General features: G+C 39.1%; 1 protein-coding gene across 7 annotated transcripts in view; it reads left to right on the top strand.

Moving 5' to 3' along the window:
• The window catches only part of LOC139953543 (solute carrier family 23 member 1-like), a 45,564-nt gene extending 24,391 nt beyond the window's left edge, over nt 1-21,173 (top strand). For 6 of the 7 annotated variants that reach the window (XM_071953030.1, XM_071953013.1, XM_071952991.1 and 3 more), the window contains 11 exons: nt 10,560-10,717; nt 11,102-11,193; nt 11,758-11,807; nt 13,567-13,748; nt 14,470-14,590; nt 15,111-15,285; nt 16,070-16,323; nt 17,223-17,352; nt 17,714-17,857; nt 18,562-18,657; nt 19,068-21,173. In XM_071953030.1, the coding sequence (XP_071809131.1) occupies nt 10,566-10,717; nt 11,102-11,193; nt 11,758-11,807; nt 13,567-13,748; nt 14,470-14,590; nt 15,111-15,285; nt 16,070-16,323; nt 17,223-17,352; nt 17,714-17,857; nt 18,562-18,657; nt 19,068-19,381 (1,710 nt within the window). In that variant the 5' untranslated portion in view covers nt 10,560-10,565 and the 3' untranslated portion in view covers nt 19,382-21,173. Of the gene's footprint in view, nt 1-4,721; nt 5,305-10,559; nt 10,718-11,101; nt 11,194-11,757; nt 11,808-13,566; nt 13,749-14,469; nt 14,591-15,110; nt 15,286-16,069; nt 16,324-17,222; nt 17,353-17,713; nt 17,858-18,561; nt 18,658-19,067 lie in introns of those variants that run through there. The other variant, XM_071953023.1, reaches the window with a different exon arrangement.
• The last annotated feature ends 918 nt before the right edge of the window (nt 21,174-22,091 follow it).

Below are 22,091 nucleotides of genomic sequence, written 5' to 3'. Positions count from 1 at the left end.
AGCATAGAGTAAGTCTCTGTCTTTAATGGTCCTATCCTAAAGCAAGAAATTCATGATGACGTCATCGCCGGTCACGTGACATCATCTTTAGGGTGTTTTATGTTAACTGTTTGAAAATTTATTTCAAATCAGCCACAAGAGACCGCAGGTTTTTGTTTGCGGGATTGGGTAGGGATTAATTAGGTCTTCATTTTGTTTTGTGTGCGTGACCTCACATGACCTCTACTTCCGGTCGAAACCGGAAGTGCCCCTTTAATCCAAAATCCTTGCCACATGCGACCCAAAATGGCTGCACGTGTGTATTTGCGTGTTGTTATACCAATATTTCTGTGATTACGGCGGAGAAGAAGTCTTGCAGTTCGGGGAAGACGTCGCTGACGGCTGACAGTGTTTTAAAGACATCGGTATAACAATCGTATTGAATTTGTCATGCGATTGACGGGTTTCATGGCACTTCCTGGAAGTATTGGTCAAAGGTCAATCTGGTCTACCAAGAAGAGCGGCCACTGGTGGGAGCAAGTTGCTATTAGAAATTACGTTTTCCCAGGAAATAATCAAACCTGCTCAGGGGCAGGGTTAAGGGATTCAACCCTGGGGTAAGGCCTAGTATTTTTCTGAATGGCATTTTCGAAGATTGCATAATAATGTCTATGATGTTGTAGGGCCAAGGTAATTAAATGTTTTATAGAAAAAATACCGCATGGTCGATTTTGCACAATGTGACCATAGCAGTAGAAAGAAGAAGTAATCTTCCTTTCCAACATCAACAGTGCTGTTTTCCCATTGTGCAAAGAAAGAACACTGAATAGGCTTTAACCCTATATTGGCTAGCATTTTTTCATGGCTTCATAAAGACTTTTAAATGTATAAAAAAATGTTTTTGCAGGAGAACACTTATGCAATCGAAAATTTTTAGGCTTTGAAAAACAAAACTATTATCCTACCGACCTTTAGTCTTTTTTCCCAAGGTTTTCAGTTTTTATCTGCAATGGGCAGGGGTCCGTTCATATCCAGCTTCACGCAGGCAGTCAGCCAATTTTGAGAAAACTTTCCCGTTTCTTGTAGGCAACTAGTTTCAAAGTGTTATCATCACTCCATCGGTCACTTCTACCCTTGTGAGAAATCGAGCAACAAATTGAACTAAAATATTTACTGTCAGGTGGTAGACAGCAATGTCAATCGAGAACTCAAATCTGACTCTGGACAACAAAAGTCCACTAACGGCCAAGTACATGTAAATAAGAAATACCATACACACTTGGCGTGTGTACGAGAAAGAAGCTTGTTCACGCCAACTATTAATTATTGTATTCCTATTCCATTCACGTGGTCAATTTTTTAAATTAATATATTTATTTGTAAATTACAGATGTAATTCACTTTTATTTTCGTACCTAAACGTAAACACTTTCAGAAGGAGAAAAGACGCGAATTATTTGGCGCGCTAATTTTGACGTCTGTGACCTTTCGAGGTTAATAACGTCTCAACACAGTGGAAGTAAAAGGTGGGGTAAGTTAAACCCTCTTTCGTTCTCACCAGCTGCTTTTCCCGGGAAAAACGTTTTTTTCCCCGGGGTTAACTCCTTTAACCCTACTCCTTAACTCTACTCGTATATACTCGCATCTACTCTAATCAATTTGTGTATACTTGTATATACCCGTGTATATACTCGTTATCGTATAATATACTCGTTTTGTAATTGTTTGTACTCGTATAAACTCGTATCTACTCGTATCTACTCGTATATACTCGCATCTACTCTTATCTATTCGTGTATACTCGTATATACCCGTGTATATACTCGTTATAGATACTCGTATGTAATCGTTTGTAATCGTATAAACTCGCATCTACTCGTATATACTTGTATCTACTCGTATATACTCGTATCTACTCGTATATACTCGCATCTACTCTTATCTACCCGTGTATACTCGTATATACCCGTGTATATACTCGTTATCGTATATATACTCGTATGTAATCGTTTGTAATCGTATAAACTCGCATCTACTCGTATATACTTGTATCTACTCGTATATACTCGTATCTACTCGTATATACTCGCATCTACTCTTATCTATTCGTGATACTCGTATATACCCGTGTATATACTCGTTATCGTATATATACTCGTTTGTAATCGTTTGTAATCGTATAAACTCATATATACTCGTATACACTTGTATCTACTCGTATATACTCGTATCTACTCGTATACTCGCATCTACTCTTATCTATTCGTGTATACTCGTATATACCCGTGTATATACTCGTTATCGTAGTATATACTCGTATACACTCGTATGTCATCAACTGTACTCGTATCTTTTGTATTTTTATATTGTGTTGTTTCTACTTGTATTCGTTTATAATCGTACTCGTATATATTCGTATGTAATCGTATATATTTCTATATACTCGTATCTCGTATATATTCGTATACACTCGTATATACTCGTATCTGCTCGTATACTCGCCTCTACTCGTATTCATACTCGTATATTCTCGTATATACTCGTATTTACTCGTATCTACTCGTATACATTCGTATCTAGGCCTACAGTATTATGTATAGTAAAAGAACCTTTTACTTTAACGCACCTAGCCTTGCTCAAGGCAGTCGCATTATTCGCTCCGAAAAGACGCAGCTGTAAACCCACCCGTCGTATACCTTGTGCATGGTGTGTGCGATCACACCGAATGACCCACCCGTATACACACTGTCACATCGCACGAAAACTGTTCACACAAGTCATCGCACTCGTACACCACTAACCGCATGCGGAGGCCGTCAGGCCGACAGCCTTGTCGGGTCTGTATCTTCCCGTTTTAATGTGTTGTATTAAAAAAAATCCAATAGTGGACATGCTAGTATGCAGCTCATGAATATGTATATCGTTCGTCAGACCTATCAGACAACACAGGATGTGAGGCAAATGAATTATTCATTTTGACGTCCAATCACGCACTTCCCTTATCACGACCTTTGGACCCTATCATGCGTCCGTGGTGGTGGTGTGTGAGGTAAACATGTCTCGTCTTTCGCGGGCATTATGGTAATGAGCTGACCGTGGGAACTCTTCGCTTATTATAGTAATGAGGTCAGTGGCTTCAACACAGATCCTACAAGGCTGTCGGCCTGACGGCCTCCGCACGCGGATAGTGTGCGGGGGCATCGTGTCGTGCGATGTTACGCACAGTGAATACGGGTGGGTTTTACGCACAGTGAATACGGGTGGGTTTTTATACAGCGGCGGTCTTTATTCGGAGTGAATAATTCGACTGCCTTGAGCAAGGCTATAACGCACCCACCCTTTGGAACCGTGTTCCTGCTACCCTTCATTCTCAGTGACGAACCCGGTCTCTTCGAAATACACCTTATACCATCAGATGCAATGATTATTGTTTTTGTAAAGTTCTATTGTTAAGTTTTTTTTGTAGATTGCATTGTATTTTGTTAGTATGTATTGTTTGTAAAGTGCACTGAGCGTTCTCAGAACTGAAATGCACTCTATAGACGATGTGACTTCTGACGTCACACGAAAACCATAACATGATTCGCGCGCATACCGCCGGGCAAAACCTTTGTGTTTTGGCAGCCAGTTCGAAAGTGTATGCAATCTTACCATGACTACGTGTCTTTTTGCCCGGCGAAACATGACGTATACAGTGTTTTGTCAACAGAGGGCTGTTTAAATGTAAACATAGGTCACATCCAGCCGATTTCACGAAACTGTACGCAACTGCGTAAGTCCACTTGCGCAACGTTTATGGAGCAACTTACGCCATAAACGTTGCGCAAGTGGACTTACGCAGTTGCGTAAAAGTTTCGTGAAATCGGCCCATCGTCTATAAGAACGTCTTAATGTTATATGTATGATTAAACTAATGTACTTTGTAATTATTCCAAAGCAAAATTAATGGTGAGAAAATGTTACGGATACAATTTGTCGGTAACATTCCATAAACTTCATTCTGTGCAGCCTAGAGCAAGGACGACGCAACAATTGTTCAACATTGTTTGAGAATTATGATAACATCTGATTTTTGTGGAAACCAGTATACAAATAAGTCACAACGTCTACCGAGTAGCAGCCTCGTAACAACGTTATGCATTGTTATAACAATGTATTGTCTTTAATCGCATTATGCACATATTCATTTACCACCAACCCCCTGTGAGGCAAAACAAAAAAAATGTTTAGCGTAATGATAAATGTAATGTTTTCCTCGGAGAATATTAATTCGGACACTGATCTAGAATATCCTTTATGCATTGACGCCATCCAGCCGCCATCTTGGAGGTAAAGCGATTTTTTTTTCTTATGAAAAAAATTGAGCGTTCATGACTATTTTGTTCCTTTATATAGGCCAACCAGCCGGTTGTCATTAACATGTGTCAGGCGGCCATTTTTAAAAAGAAAAAAACAAACAAAAAACAAAAAAAACATTTAAAAGGCCCTTCCTTTTTCAAAAAGGCAACATGCAAACATGTTTTCTTTTTACACAACAAGTTTAAAATAAATAAGCTGGTTTCACCATCACATATCTATGCACATGTACATTGACCCGAAGTCAATAATGAATATATTGGTCTTAATCAAATATTTGCTCTTGTCAGAATTTAAACAGTAGTCACACGGAGTTTGAATTGTAGAATTCTGTTTATGATAACACGGCGTGGACATTATGAGATCCAACCATATAACTTCAGTTATCACCTTTTTTCGAGTCCTTGAGGTTGGTGCCCGTAGTACAAAAGAATCACACGGAGATATTACAACCTTTTCATTTCATAACTGGTCGCTGGAAGAGCACTGACATTTTCTTGCTGTGTTTTGTTATTGTCTGGAAATATTGCACATTGAAATAGAATTTACTTGACCCCAATTCAATGAGCACTCAAAAGAAGTTGAAATGTAATTGTTCGCGCATTTATAAGATTTTTTTTACGCTTGTATTGTCACTGGCTATTGTGAGCGAAGTTTTTGTTCTGGTTTCAAAAACGGTGTGGTTCCGACCTTCCGCGAATCTAGAAGGGAACTACCGGTGCCAGAATAGTTGAACAACTCCACCCAAACGGGTAGCAGAATACGATGGCCGCTACAAATGATATCGAACTTGAAGATGGGACTTTTGAACAATCCAGCTTTTCGTCGGTCCCTAAAGCCTCAAAGAATGGGATTGATTTGGGTAATGGAGTGGACAACTCGACCAAGAAAAAAGCCCCCCTCCACGGGCTGGTGTACGGCATTGAAGACATGCCTCCGTGGTACACCACTCTTATTCTCGGACTGCAGGTGAGACTTTACACAGTAAAACTAGCAACGGGGTCACCTTTGTTTGAGTGCATTTCATTTGGCATAGGAAGGCCAAGATATATAAATTTTGGTTTTTCTCTTACACCGATGTATCTAGCACTGTTTAATTCAGTATTTTCCGGAGTCTTGTGAAAACATTTCCACATGCATATAGCTGGAGTGGGGTTCGAACTCACGACCCTTGTAATTCTAGAGCAGTGTCTTAGACCACCGAGATTGTCCGGTAGCTAGAGGCAGTTAGAATCCTATATTTTAGCAGCGGGTAAAGCAACGAGGGACAAATAATGATAATTTTGTTTTTACCCTTACACTGGTGTGTGTTAGCACTGTATACTCAGTACTTTCCCGAGCCATGTGAAAACAAATCCACATGCATATTACTCAGGTGGGATTCGAACCAACGACCTTTGAATTTCTAGAGCAGTGTCTAACCAACTAGACCACCGATATTGCCTGGTAGCTAAAAGCAGTTCGAATCCTATGTATAGTTAATCCAAATGATTGTTATTAGGGACCAGTCTAATTTTAGATTTAAAAATAAACCTTTAGATTTGAATTTAAGTGTTTTGGATTTATTTTCAATCATTTTGGATTAACTTTTAAATCCAACTATTATTAATAGTGGCATAAATAGCATTTTGTACATCATAACTCTAATTGGCTTATAATTATACACTTTCTATATGAGGTAAGATCTTTGAGGTAAGGATTGTTGCCTTGGAATCGGTAGCCTTGTTCAAGGCTCTTTACGCAAGCTTTTCGAGGTAGCAAACAAGGTCTCGAAAAGCCATGCTTCGACCCCACGGTATCAAGTACGGCTATGTACCGTGCGGTATAGTATCTACGCAGTTCGTGAATTCAGAGCGGGCCGGTGTGCTTGCGTAAAGAGTCTTGGACGAGGCTAGGGAATCAGAGGTTTGACGTTAACAAACTGTGTTAATTATTTCTGGAAGAAAACGAATATTTAGTATAAGTCAATTTTGAGACCACAATATCTCAAAAATAAAGGTCTGATCAAATGTTTTAGATCACACTTGTTGGATAGATTTTTTGTGGCCTTTTAATACTTGACGACGCGCCATGGTTCAACGTCACTGTAACATAATTAGTGATATAAGCCTATTAGCTTGTTTATAGGAAAAACCTTAACTTACCGCTTTAATTTAGTTAAGTATAAGTTGTAAGATTATTAGTCAACTCAATCTGTATCACGTATGCCGTAATACCCTGACCTTTCCATTAAACCCCAGGGAGGGAGGGAATCTATCTTAACTCCTTGGTAGCAGAATATTCAATGACGGTTCCCAGCACCCTTACCCCGAAATGCCTTGCTTTGGTTGGTTGAAAAGAACAATGGAACCACGTCTGAACCCTGACAATCCCAATCGCTTAGCCCCGATATGACTGCGTATTTCCCGGTGATAAATCGGTTTACTGCGTTATGCATTATACCCTATTACCCACACAAAGCTTCGGCGTCTAGCCAGTATTGTGTAAATTTAACATGTTATTACATTTGCACATGATTGATAACCGGCATGAATAAATGTCAATGTCCTTTTTTCCTTTCTTGATTGAATGTGATTTTGCAAGTTCCATTGTTTCTAGGGACAATTTTCCCAATACGGTATGGTTTGAATGGGACACTTCATAAGCCCATCGTTCCAATGGGACATAATTTGATAACATAAGAAATGTGTTTGATCGAAAAGAATTCTACAAATTCCCATTTTCATGTGACATCATGTGAGTCCCATTAGAAATGTACTGGGTGAAATGGGATACTGTATCGCCCACTGGTTTCAACATGGTCCCATTGAACATGGCACTGGGTGGCCATGGGTTCTGCAAACTCTCGTTGTTTCCATTGGGACAATTGTCCGATAAATATGATGGGTTGTGTCTGTTTGGTCCTTGTTAACATAACACACACAGAATTATGACATAAATTGCAAAGCAACATGTTCCTTTTAAAATTACAGTGTTCTTTGTTTTTGAATTTTTTTTTTTTTAACATCAAAATATTTACAAAAATGATAATGCACCCAAAACAATTGATTATAGGTGTACATGTACATGTGCATATCTTTGGTCCATATAGAGAGAGCCTGCCTAATGCACAATTGCAGTGTGCACATGGGGCCAAGTCACAGGTTATATGGTAGTACCCTCCTGCTGGTTGAGCGAGGTCACAAGTGATCGAATTATAGCAGCACTGAACTTGAAGTCTTTAGGCCATTTGGATCAAATGCAAAAGATGCCTGGGGGAATAATTGTTTCAGATCCCCATAAGCCTTTACGAGATAATGGCGGACACAATGCTACAACACTGTAAGGTTTGGGTGAATGTGTGTGTGAACATCCTAACCAAACAGTACACTCCTATTGGGTGAATGTGTGTGTGTAAACATCCTAACCAAACAGTACACTCCTATCACGTCCGCCATACCTCAAAGTTGGCTGTATACTCAAAAACCTAATACTAAAAGTTCTCATAACTTGTTAGTGTTTCAGGTTGATTCAAGTTGTACTTTTTATCATAAAACTTATTATAAAACTGGTTTACTGATTATGTAAATATAATGTGTTTGTAACTGGAGTCCATGCGTTATACATGATATGCATGCTCTAAAAGGGTCAAAAGGCCATATAGGGAGTGTTTAGAAATGCAGATAAAGTAAACACTATAACACGTTTCCTAAGAATACAGTAGAAAGATTGTTCCAAATCATTGACCCAACCAGCTACACTGAATTAAGCTTTTTGACCTAGAACTTTGTTCGCTCGGGGAACATTTAGGCGAGTGACGGGGAAAAAACCCGAAGCTGTGGTACACCGTTTTCTACAGCAATGGAGGAACGACTTGAACCTAGAGTGTTTTTTAACTGAGATACGGAGTCCATGAGTTATTGCCTATGAAGGGTCATAGGCCATGGCAAACGGGCCTGTCTATTTAATCATGGAACTTAAAGGCACCAAACACTATTGGTAATTACTCGAATTAAATGTTAGCATAAAACCGTACTTGGTATGGTATCAAGCAATGGAGAGCTGTTGATAGTACAAAAACATTGTGAGAAACTGCTCCCTCTGAAGTTGCGTACTTTTTTGAGAAAGATATTTTCTCATAAAAATATTTTTAAAAAGACTTCAGCTTACGCCTGTGTTTTTCTTTCATCACGTTCTCGCAACTTCGATAACCGATTGAGTCTAAATTTTCACAGGCTTGTTGTTTGATCCATAACGTCGGGATACACCAAGTGAAAATATTGGTCTCTGACCATTACCAAACGTGTTCAGTGCCTCCAATGACCTTTTATAGGCCTTTTTGGTCTATAGGTTGCAGGACCACCTGTCGGCGGACCGTCCTTCTAAAAAGAAAATGACCTTGTCTTTTTGAGGTCTTTGAATGTTTAGCAAACACAGCTTTCTGCACGTATAAATCAGCCTAGTACACAACAGTACAAGTGTATAGAAGAGTTTGTACAAGTGTGCCATTGAAGGACGGGAACATTATGATTAGCTCCATTATTATCAAATATGCGGCACTAACGTAGTTTAATATTTGAATATCTTATAAAATTTATCAGATATGTTTATTTAATATACACAGACACAAGGATTTGTTGATGTAGTGAACTCTGCCAAGAGTTCATTTATTCCGTACTCTGAATTCCGTGGTAAAACGCCAATTCATAATAATATTAACTTGAAAATTTGAGTTTGATTGGTCGTCGGAGTTGCGAGATAACTATGAAAGAAAAAACACCATTGTCACACGAAGTTAGGTGCTCTTATGCTTGATTTCGAGACCTCAATATGTAAACTTGAGGTATCGAAATCAAAATCGTGTAAAATTATTTCTTTCTCGAAAACCACGTTACTTCAGAGGGAGCAGTTTCTCACAATGTTTTATACCATCAACCTCTCCCCATTACTCGTTACCAAGTAAGGTTTTGTGCTAACAATTATGTTTGAGCAATTACCATTAGTGTCCACTGCCTTTAAACACTTGACGATTTGATTGCCTAATACTTTCAACGACCCAACAACGGATAAACACTATGTTATTCGTAAACACATACATACACCCGAATGTCTCTGTTGTTTCATAAACTGTTGCAACCCGCAAACAAAAAGTTGATTGGTTTTTAATCTGAATTTTTTTTAGTGTAATTGTTTATACCAGCTCTAAACCTGATAACGGATTGAGTGTTTTAAATAATTAATTACTCCTGTTAAAGTTCAGTTCCTCCGATGTGTGCCATCACTGTATACTCGACAGTAGTTACTCGAGCTCTGTGAAGAAAATCAGGCACATAACTCGGGTGGGGTTAAAGCCCACGAACTTTGCAAATTAAAATTCAGTATGTATATTCCCAGGAAAAAATTCCCATTGAGTCCCATTGATATTTTGAATGGGATTCAATGGGATCCCATTGTTTCAATGGGATTCAATGGGATCCCCTGTGGATCCCATTAGATCCGGTTGAATATGTCCCAAATTCCACCCCAATCCCATTGTATCCCATTAATCCCATTCAAATTTTCAATGGGATCCCATTAAATCCCATTGATTTTTTTCAATGGGAATTTTTTCCTGGGTTGGGTAAAACCAAAACAAGTATTACTTGATACCCTGTTGCAAATTACTAGCTGTTACTAGGAACACGTTGCCTTGGATCGGACGAGTTGGTCTACAAATTGCGTAACCGTTTGTTATAAAATGCATATGATTTGAAAGATGTTTCAAAAGTAGCATACAAAGATCCACACAAATTTGCCTCGAAATTGCGTGGTTTTCCCTTTACTTTGCGAACTAACACGGTCGGCCATTTGTTTGAGTCAAAAAGTTGACTCCCATAACTGGCCGACCGTGTTAGTCGACGAGGTAAAAGGAAAACCGTGCAATTTCGAGGCATATTTGTGTGAATCATTGTATTCTACTTTTACATCATCTTTCTAACCATATGCATTTTATAATAAACGGTTTACAGACGCTTTTCAAAGACCAACTCGACCGATCCAAGGCAACGTGTTCCTTTAACAATGGGTGCGTTCGATTAGCTTCCCCGGGTCGACCCCGGTGTGTGGCGTTTTTTTTTTCCATGACGAACGTGTGCAGATAATTACCCACGTTCGTCCTGGGGAAAAAACACGCCACACACCAGGGTCGAACCAGGAAAGCTAAACGAACGCACCCTATAACTACTTCACTGATGTCATATTTACAGCACTTCATGACGAGTTTTGGCGGGAATGTTTCTACGGTGTTCATCCTTGCTCCGCATTTCTGCATTGATCACGATGCTGCGCTAAAAGGGCAGCTCATTGGTACCCTGTTCGTTGTCAATGGGCTGGTAACCATCCTTCAATGTACTATTGGAGTAAGGTATTGCAACTCATTTGATTCTCTGAATGTTGTTCTCCCTAAGCCAACATGGCATGTTTTAAGCAATCTATTAACTATTTTTCGGTTTCTGCTATATGGAACAAGTTGCCTGCTAAGATCAAGAATCCAGTATATTGGCGGGAGTACAAAAATGTGTGCAAACGAACAAGTTAAATTTATTTTTATCCTGCACTAGGTCCCGGCTACATTTAAGTACAAGAAGGTTTGGGACTAGAATTCGGTTTGGACTGCAAGTAAATGGCACATTTATTTTCGGTCAGCCTATAGTAAGTGTTCGGGCGCATGCACCAGTGATTTAATATGTTTTACTCATTTCGAGTTAGAAAAAAATGATTTAAAATAACACCTTTCTTGTATACACAGATTGCCGATTATCCAGGGCGCAAGTTTTGCCTTCGTTGTTCCAACCATTGCTATTCTACAAACAAGAGGCGAATGCCTCCCCGTACAAACAGGTAATATTCATTAAACAGTCGCTGCGTAATGTCGGGTGGGACGTAAAGCCGTTGGTCCCGTGTGTTGTGAAACTCACGTAGAACAACCCAATGTTGTTCTAGAAAAGAGAAGTGGTTCACCCTGGTGTTCCTGGTTTGATTGGACTCATATTGCGCCACAGCACCTTGTTAATCATTACATGGTGCTATATGTAAAATGAGTGGGTCTCATAAATCAAACGTAGCCCACATACCTTGCAAAATACTGTATGTTAAAGCGCCATGAGCGTCACTTCGGCTTTTTCGTGGAAAACAACGGAGAACATCGTACAGACTATTAAATGACTAAGAACATTTGAATATTCCCACTTAGTCTTTCTCCGGAAAACGATCAGAGCATACTGATCGAAACGTCGAATTGAAACCAACGTTTTTTTCAGAAGCACCCCAACTAATTTTTAGAGATAGTCATTACGTGGTGTTACCGCAAATCTTTCCGTATCGTATTTTCCAGCATGCAGAGTTTCAAATCCTACTTTATTCCCAAATAAAAACAAAAACATGACTGGCTTTTTGGTTTGACAGATGAGCAGAAGCTAGCGGCTGATGAAGATTGGCTGTCACGTATCAGAGAGGTAATTTCATAACCCATTAACTCATTGGTTTTTGTTAATGAAAGTTGATTGAACGTGATTCAACAGCGGAATCAAACAGCTGAACGTTGAAGGAACATTACAGATTTTTATTTTTTTGCGAACAAAACAGTTGCTTAAAGTGTAAATCTGGGGTGTCGTGTTCCGAGTGGATAAGAGCACCGAACTCAAGCTCGGATGTTTCTGTTCGGCAGAGTGTGGGTTCGAATCCCGGTCGTGACACTGTGTCCAGGAGCAAGACGCTTAACTAAAATTGCTTCTCTCCACCCAAAATTAAATGGGTGCCTGTGTGGGCAGAGATGGTTCTTTGTAAATGATTTAGCCGATTGATGTTGCATGTATACGCCCAGGGAGCTAAGATGGTTTAGGGAATGAAGGCCCAGTGACCAGGGGTAATAATGTTGGAAGTTCTTTGAGACGCCCTTCGGGTGTGGAGAGCGCTATACAAAAAACAGTTATTATACATTGATACCTCACCATGCAATGCCTCAAATCCTATATGTTATTATATAGGCACTTAGTTTGTAAACAAAATGGTGATATGGTCTATCGGTATAACTTTAAGGTTGTCATCAAATAATGTCTGCATCGGTTTAAATTAACATCGGTTGATTTTATGTAAATGATCCAAAACACACGGTGCCTCGATTAAACTCTTTTTATTTTAATTGGGAAATTTTAATCGGGGATAAAGTATACTACTTCGTTGCAGGATAATAATGAAAGAAAAACCACCCTTGCCAGACTAAGTTGTGTGCTTTCTGATGCTTGACTTTGAGACCTCAAAATCAAATTCTGACGTCTCGAAATCAAATTAAAGGAAAGTTACTCTCTTTCAAAAACCATGTTGCTTCAGAGGGAGCCTTTTCTCAGAATGTTTTACATTATAAACCTCATATATAAAATTTTCTAATCTGATTGGTTAAAAATTGAGTCGTGGAAATAGCTATGCCCCCTGTTCCCATCAAGATGACGTCATGGTGACTATATGCCCGGGGCATAGTCAATTGATTATGCCCGCCCTGAAAATAACGCAACCTTTTTTCGCAGTCAGTGTTTTCACCGTAGTCAGTGTTTCTGATCAGAAGAATCTTTATTCGATGTATAAAAGAAAAATTGACTGCTTTGTAATCGGGGCACAGTTAAAATTATAGGCCCTCGGTGATGTCAAAACCATGGCTAAGCCCCCAACTTCGGTTCGGGCAAAGTCATGGTTTTGAAATCACCTTGAGCCTACAATTTATCTGTGCCCCCTCATAGCAGTCAATATTTCCATACCATCAACAGCTCCCTTTCACCCGCTACTATTAAAGGAACACGTTGCTTTGGAACGGACGAGTTGGTCTATAAAAAGTGATTTGTAACCATTTGTTATAAAATGCATATGGTTGGAAAGATGTTTTAAAAGTAGAATACAATGATCCACACACATTTGCCTCGAAATTGCGTGGTTTTCCTTTAACTTTGTGAACTAACACGGTCGGCCATTTATGGGAGTCAAAAATTTGACTCCCATAAATGGCCGACCGTGTTTGTTGACGAGGTAAGAGGAAAACCATGCAATTTCGAGTGATGCTTGTGTGGATCATTATATAATCAGATACATTTTATAACAAACGGTTACAAACGCTTTTCAAAGACCAACTCGACCGATCCAAGGCAACGTGTTCTTTTAAGTAAGGTTTTATATTAATAATTATTTGGATTAATAACCAATAGTGTCCACTGCCTTCCCTGACAGATCCAAGGCGCTATTATGGTTGCATCTTGCGTACAGGTGGTTGTAGGAGCCACTGGTATCGTGGGGCTCTTGATGAGTTTCATTGGTCCCCTGACAATAACACCAACCATTACGCTGATTGGTCTATCCCTTCACCAAACAGCAGCGTTGAAGTCTGGCGCTCACTGGGGCATATCTGTCTTGTACGTATACATACTGTCACAATGTTGTGATACATGGTTTTAAATATTGTCTGTATGTTTTGTAGAATGTCATGGCCGAGTGGTTGAGAGCATCGAACCCAGTTCTGATGCTAAAGGCCCGGTCACACAGGTCCCGACAACGATAACGAAAACGATAACGATAAAACTGCACGCTCGCGATTGGTTGAATTGCTCCACGCAGAATACGCCCACGCTCATTCAACCAATCGAGGGCGTGCATTTTTATCGTTATCGTTTTCGTTCTCGTTATCGGGGCCTGTGTGACCGGGCCTTAAGTCACCGGAGTGTGGGTTCGAATCCCGGTCGTTTCATTGAGCAAAATACTTTACTATAATTGCTTCTCTTTACCCAGGGGTATAAATGGGTACCTGCGAGGATAGAGGTTGATATTGTGAATGAAAAAGCCTTCGGAGCGCTACGGCAGCTTGGGGCTGTATACTCCCCAGGGAGCTGAGCAAGATTAAAGGAATGTTATTGGCCCAATGACCAGGGGACTATACATGTTAAGCGCATTGGTACGGTTTACTGTAAAATGCGCTATATACGAATTTGTATTATTATTGTATTGTGTTTATACGGGATTTCAACATTATTATCAACTTTGTATAAAGGTATTTCAAAATCAGCTTGTGTAATAAAGATATGTATTATCGTTGTTCGTTTATTTTTGAAATCCCCCTTTTTCTTTTACATGTATTAGGACAACCGTTCTCATTATAATCTTCTCGCAGTTCCTGCCTGAAGTTGGGATACCATTTTGCGGCTACAATTCTCAAAAGAAGTGTCATGTGACAAGGTTTAAGCTCTTCAAGTTGTTTCCAGTAAGCCTTGATGTTCTGTCGGTTCCTATGGCCAGCAAATCGGCGACCACAATCATTATTGAATGGAATTGAATTATGTTAAAAATGTTAGGAACTTGTGTTGCGTCATGTTTTATGTTCATCTGTCCGTTTGTTTGATTGTCTGTCTGTCTGTCTGTCTGTCTGTCTGTCTGTCTGTCTGTCTGTCTGTCTGGCAGGCAGGCTTTTTACGAGCTAATGCTTACCAAAATGGCCCAGTCTCTATTTATTTATTTATTTATTTATTTAGGCTTACTGTTAAAGGTATGTTTTGCTTTTCTCCGCAATACATGTAACTGTCGTTATTCTTTTATGAGAGTATGGAAATAAATGTATTCCTGGATTGAATTGAATTGAATTATATACGAAGCAAACAGTCCATGGAACATCAGCTAGCGACTGTACATACTCCTTTTTTAATCCCTTCTCTATGCAAGGAACCACTGTTACCCATATTGAAATGTGTCAGATTAATCAGTTCTGTTTTGCTTTCCCCAAATAGATAATTTTGGCTATAGCCATCGCCTGGTTTTGTTGTTTTATATTCACGGTCACCGGCGTGTTCCCTGACGTCCCGAATGAAAACACAACAGATCCTGGGTACGGATACCGTGCTCGAACCGATCTCAACAGTCTTGTCCTGGAGAGCTCGCCCTGGTTTTATTTCCCGTATCCAGGTAGGCTTTATATTGTAAAAAACAACACCAGTGTATTATTAGCTGGAACTTGCACTGTTAGGACACTAGGTGGCAGCAGACCAACCAGGTATTTCCGTTGTTCTTGCGAACATCTTTATTTCCATTTTAGTTAATTGTTGTTTGCAAGTTGTTTTGTTCCTAATCGTAGTCTTATGTTTGTCCGTTTATCTTGTATCTGTCTGTCCGCAGGCTGACAAGCCTCGGCTTATCAAATCGGCCTCCATCTTTGTATAAACTACTCTGTTCGCTAGATATACATTACATATGCATTCTGTAATGCTGTGTATTTGAGAGTAAGGACATATATTTGAATTAAATTGAAACATTCAGAACTATGCTAAATACAGAAATTTACCTGGTAAGTCTGCTGCCACCTAGCGTTCCAAAGTTGCTCATTAGTAAAACACGTCCTTTGTGAAGCAGATACGGTACCATTGGTATTATCGTCAGTCAAAGTCTTTATTGTTTTGTATAAATATCATATGAGCTTGAATCACTCATTCAAAATGTATTTTTCTTTGTTACCGTACGCGAGCATTTGAGTTACCCTTTTTGGGATGTAATAAAGATTTTTGTGTTGTATTGTATTGTCTTTGAGTTGAGAGAGACCGCCGTATGGCTAGATAGCTTAGTTGGAAGAGCGCCGGCACATTCATCCGGAGATCGTTGGTTCAAATCCAACTCGAATAAACTGTTCTTTGTTTAACCAACATTTAATTGCACCAATTTAAACATATTAGTTTCGCTCCGCCTCTTTCAAAAGGTCAGTGGGGTACGCCCACTCTGACACTGTCAGGCGTTCTTGGCATTGTGGCGGGAGTTTTAGCGTCCATCATAGAATCAGTTGGCGACTACTACGCATGCGCCAGGTTGTCTGGTGCCCCGGCTCCTCCAAAGCATGCCATCAACAGAGGTATCGTACTGGAAGGGATCGGATGCATACTAGCTGGTGCCTGGGGGACTGGAAATGGAACCACTTCACACAGCGAGAACATCGGAGCAATTGGGCTCACAAAAGTAAGATCTACAATTGTTATAAAAACTTTACAATCAGCTATCGCAGAGTCACCGACTGTACTATTGTAAACAAGTTGTGTCTACTTATTAACGGTACGGTAACAAATCGCGATTTAAAACACAAAGTTTAAGGAACACAGCTGGAGCTGGATGATACTACCAGCAGAATCTTTGACCTATACATGTACCATTAACTTCGAAGCCCCATAAAAAATTAACACATTTTTGACATCAAATACACCACAGGTTCTTATATCTTAGCCGCAAGTTGGATTTGGGGTATTTTCTTTTTTGTAGGGATTGAGTTTGCTAACCCATGTACACACAGCGGTTGTTTGGTTCCGTGGCTTCAGCGAACCTGTCGGAGTTTGGTATACCATGTCAAAAAAGTTTAAGAGCAGCCAGTGTTACCCGCAATTTAAGCAGTACAGTTTAAATTAACTGTATGACCATGCGTTGGTGTGGATGTTGTCATACTACGTCCACTTAAAGGCAGTGGACATCGACACTATTGGTTATTACTCAACATAATTATTAGCATAAAAACTTGCTTGGTAACGAGTAATGGGGAGAGGTTGAAGGTGATTCCGAGACCTCAGATTTAGATTTTGAGGTCTCGAAATCATCATTTGAAAAGCACACAACTTCGTGTGACAAGGGTGTTTTTTCTTACATCGACGACAAATTGAGCTCAAATTTTCACATGTTTGTTATTTTGTGCATAGTGTTGAGATACACCAAATGAAAAGCCTGGTCTTTGACAATTACCAATAGTGTCCAGTGTCTTTAAGCATAAATCTATTACTGCATGGGTTCTCTATATACATGATTGTATTTTTCTTAACAACTATTTCTCACAGGAAACATTTGTTGATGGTTGTCTAATATTATTTCCACAGGTTGGAAGTCGCGTAGTTGTGCTGGCTGCTGGTTGCATTATGGTTCTACTTGGGCTGGTCAGTAAACTCAGTGCTCTATTCGCAAGCATACCTGATCCAGTCGTTGGGGGCGTACTCAGTGTGACGTTCGGTAAGTGTTTGCGTTCTGTGTTATCCTGTTCGTGACACTTTACACTTAACAATCGCCAAACAATTACTCAAAATAATGAGTAGCATAAAAACTCTTTTTCGAACTAGTAATGGAGAGCTGTTGATAGGTATAAAACATTGTGAGAAACGGCTCCCTCTGAAGTGACGTAGTTTTGAGAAAGAGGTAACTTGTGCCATTATTCTTTTGCATCTTTGATAACCAAGTGAGTCAAAATTTTCACAAGTTTGTCATTTTAATGCATATGTTGGGATACACTAAGTGAGAATACTTATCTTTGACAATCACCAAACGTGTCCAGTTCACTAACCACTGTTTATTTTCATTTTTTTTTTTTCTTTAGGGATGGTAACAGCCGTCGGCTTGTCCAATCTACAGTACATTGACCTCAACTCATCTCGAAATCTCTTCATCGTCGGCTTCTCTACACTAATGGGACTCGTGGTGCCTCACTATCTCCAAACAAACCCAGGTTCCATCAATACTGGCAAGTAGAAAGCGGTTTTTATAATTATGTGTGTGTGTGTGTTTTTGCAAGTTCGCCCAACCATGCATTTAAACTGTGTTTGTAGTAATTATCATAGAACTGCAGAAGTTTATATGTTTAAAATTTCAAAATTTCTTGAGACTGGCCGGCTTGATTACTGTCAGTCTTTTTAAGGGAAGCCTCGCTCTGCTGTTTATGGATGATGATGTCTGTAAGCCACCCATGAAAAGCAGACCAAATGTACCTATACAGGGTGTCTAAAAAAACCTATACACTTTTGACAAGGTTTATACATATGAACCTCTTCCCCAAGAAATGTGTAAGCTCCAAAGTTAAGTCTCACAGATTGGAAGGCTCATTACTGCGATGCAAAACCTAAATTTCATACCCATTGCAAAAGTGAGCCGTGCTCAACCAATCATTAAAGTTTTTCTGACGTTTTGGTGTCATATGAAAGTTGAGTCCATAAGCTATCCATACATATGATTGGTTCTATAAAAGCAACTTTGAATATCATAAAAATATACCAATACATCATTAGAAATAAAATAAGAAACATGAGCACTTCACTTACTTGAGAGAATAGGTTTGTGGGACAGGATTACTTTCTTTGAAAGAGTTGGTCACAGAGTCACGGTGAAACCGGCGAGTTCTTCAATTCTGAATGATGTGAAAGTCATGTCTAAATGTTCTCCTCTACACAGGGTCGGGTGAAGTCGATCAAGTCCTGACGGTAATTCTCTCAACCGGAATGTTCATTGGTGGATTTCTGGGCATTTTGCTGGACAATACCATTCCAGGTGAGATCATGTCATAAATGTTGACGATTTAGGCATTTAGGTGTCTTTACACCTAAAGTTGTTGATATTGGTGTAAAATGTCATGAGAAACGGCTCCCTCTGAAGTAACGTTGTTTTTGAGAAAGAAGTAATTATCCACTAAAAAAACAAACAACAGTCAGCTGAAGCCGTAAGCGTCGGAAACCACACTGTTTTTGCATTCATTAATATCTTGAAAGTTTGAAAACCAATTGAGTCAAAATTTTCACAAGTTTGTCTATGTGGGATACACGAAGTCAGAATCCTAAATTGACAATAATACCAAATCTGTCCATGTTCCTTTCAACTATATTGCACTTTATTGACCAATGTGGAAATAAACGTAAATGAAATTGAAATGGAAATGGAAACTGTCGTTATTTTCAATACAGGAACCAAAGAGGAACGAGGCTTCACGGCGTGGCGTGAGCACATCACTGGAACAGAAAGTGAGAATGACGAACCAACAGATGTTAAAGTTGCCGAAGAGGGGGTTAGTACGCACCCGAGCCAGACGACTAACCGACGCCTTGTTGAAGAGACTACACCTTCACTGCCAAAGTGCTACGACCTACCATTCGGTATGAGGTTCATTAGACGTTGGACCTGGTGCTCGTACTTACCATTCAGTCCAACATTCAAGAGTTATAAATGCCCTTGCATAAAGAGTGATTTGGAAAAGAAATCAGAGAACAACTCCAGTTAGAAAGTATATGAAAAAGCGGAATATGTATCATGTAAACTAGACATACATTTCTAAGGAAAGAAAGAGTTAGTAGTAAAACATTTGCAAACTTGATTTACTGACTGTGGTACGCTGAAAAACAGATTATTTCCACATGACGTCTTTTTACCATTATTGGTTTTCTAATGATTTAAGATAGTTTAAAGGCAGAATAGGAAATCAATGTCCGACTTTCATACGCCATACATTTTATTTTATAAAACCCCAGTACGGGGTGTTATATAAAAGCACAACAGTTGGAGAAAATTTAAGTATACAGAAATCATTGTCTTTTTCCCATGAAAAAACCCAGTATACAATAATTGAATTAGAGGACAGTTGAGGTTTTAGGACTCCATTTTCTATACACAAAGGTCTTTCTCCTGTAGTTTCAGCCTTGAAATTGTTTTCCCTCTTTCAAATAGGAACAAACGTTGGTTTTAACTTAATTATAAATATAGGCTCACAGGTATAAAGGCGTGCAATGGTGTCAAACTAACACACGCCTGCAAATTTGCTGCATGTCCATTAAGCACTAATTGAATCCTTGAGTCCTTTTAAATAATTGTCATGTAGGGCAAAGCTGTGTCAATCCTTTAATTTGCATAAGGGACAGACAACAATGGTAAATAGATAAAGCTTTGTGAACGATGTGCAGGCATCTTCACTCACTTAATGGGAGAGGTTGATAGTATAAAACATTGTGAGAAACGGCTCCTTCTGAAGTAATGTAGTTTTCGAGAAAGAACTAGTTTTCCACAAATTTGATTTCGAGGCCTCAGCTGTAGAATTTGAGGTCTCGAAATCAAGCATCTTAATGCACACAACTTAGTGTGAAAAGGGAGTTGTTTTCCTTCATTATTATCTCGCAACTTCGACGACCGATTGTGCTCAATTTTTTACAGCTTTGTTATTTTATGCATATGTTGAGATACACCAACTGTGAAACTACCGTTAGTGCCTTCAGTCTTTAAGGCACTGAACACTTTTGGTAATTACTCAAAACGATTGTTTAGCATAAAAACTTACTGTACTTGGTAACGATCAATGGAGAGAGTGTTGAGAGTGTACAACGTTGTGAGGATAGGCTCCCTCTGAAGTAACGTAGTTTTTGAGAAAGAGGTAATTTCTCACTTATAATTAATAATAAAAGACCTCACGCCTGAAGCCTAGTTTGGCATCAGAGAGAACACAAAATTGTGTAACAAGAATGTTGTCTTCCTTTATTCTATTGCAGTTTTGATGGCTTATTGAGTATAAAGAGGTTTCACAGGTTTTTTTATTGGATGGATATGTTGGGATACCGAGTGCAAATACTTGTCTTTGGCAAAAGCCAAAGGTGGCCTTGCCGGATTATGGGCTGCGACTAATAGTTGACCTTATCTCTGTTTTGTTTCAAGATTATTGTGTATATTATTATTCTAACAGGTTGCCTCACTTTGTTGTACCTGTTTTGGGTATTAAGTTTTCTTTATTTTGTGCTTATTATTAATAAAATAAAACCCTGACTATATTTACATAACTTGGCTTTGCTATTTAATTACATGGAAGTAGAAATAATCAAACTTGGGGCCGGCGAAACTAAAATTTATTATACATTGTTAATTTGTTAACCAAGGTATTTGTACATAAAACGCTTTGTTGTTCGTGTTTTGGGTATTAAGTTTTCTTTATTTTTGTGATTTCTAGGTATAATAAAAAAGTATTGATTATTTCTTAAATAAATCGGTTGTGTTATTACAAATCCGTGGTAAAAATAATAAACTTGTTGGCGGCGAAACTACTAGTGATCAATTAAATTTATTTCACATTTGTTTCCATATTATTTTACACAATTGTCTTTGCGAACTTGTCTGGTACCAAGATGCGTAGTTAACCATGAAATATGGACTAGTGGTGGACAAAAAAAATGTTGCTGGTTGAACTTGCCCCAATATAAGTGGCTTATGATAACTTTGTCCATAGTAACATGCATGCACACACGCAAATAGATTGAATTTCGCGCCTTGGATCGGCAATGGCATCTGTTGTCAGACAGGATCTTGATCCTTGTGCTTTTTGACGTAGTCTTGGTTGGCCACGTTAATTTGGTTAATAATGTAGTTGCCGATAGAATACTGTCAACAACACGAACTACTGGAGAAAAGATCTCGATTACACAAACATCTAGAATTAAAATGTAACACTTGCACCTAATCCTTCCGAGTTGGCCTCCGAAAACAATCGATCCGTCGCCATTGTACGGCTCTGACAAAAAGCAGGTTCGCACCGCCCTCTATTGACTATAACCGCTTAGTTTCTATTCCAATCCAAGATGGCTGAGCAGTGCAGTGAGTAACAAATCATGAAACATACAACTCGTTCTTCACAGTGTGTCTCAGTGGTTAGGACTAAGCAACACACAACTCATTGACTATTCGTAGCGGTAGGTAACCTGGCTGATGATGGTGGAATTTCAGCTGTTTTCCTTGTCTTGGAGGCACCGGGGATGACGAGAACAACTATAAAGAATGTGGTATGTGGCTTTTATTGATATCAATTCATCATGGCAAAGATAGGGGAAAAGTTTCCGTAGCCTGCCACCACTTCTTTTCATTCGTTAAGAAACAAAACGTCTCTAACTAATCTAAATAACGTATTATTTTCTGTGAAGTCGAGTGATCAAGTTGTGGGAGGTACGGAAAGTTTTCCA

This window comes from Asterias amurensis, chromosome 2 (genome assembly GCF_032118995.1).
Source record: "Asterias amurensis chromosome 2, ASM3211899v1".
NCBI lineage: Eukaryota > Metazoa > Echinodermata > Asteroidea > Forcipulatida > Asteriidae > Asterias > Asterias amurensis.
This window is presented reverse-complemented; position numbering and strand designations above follow the sequence as displayed.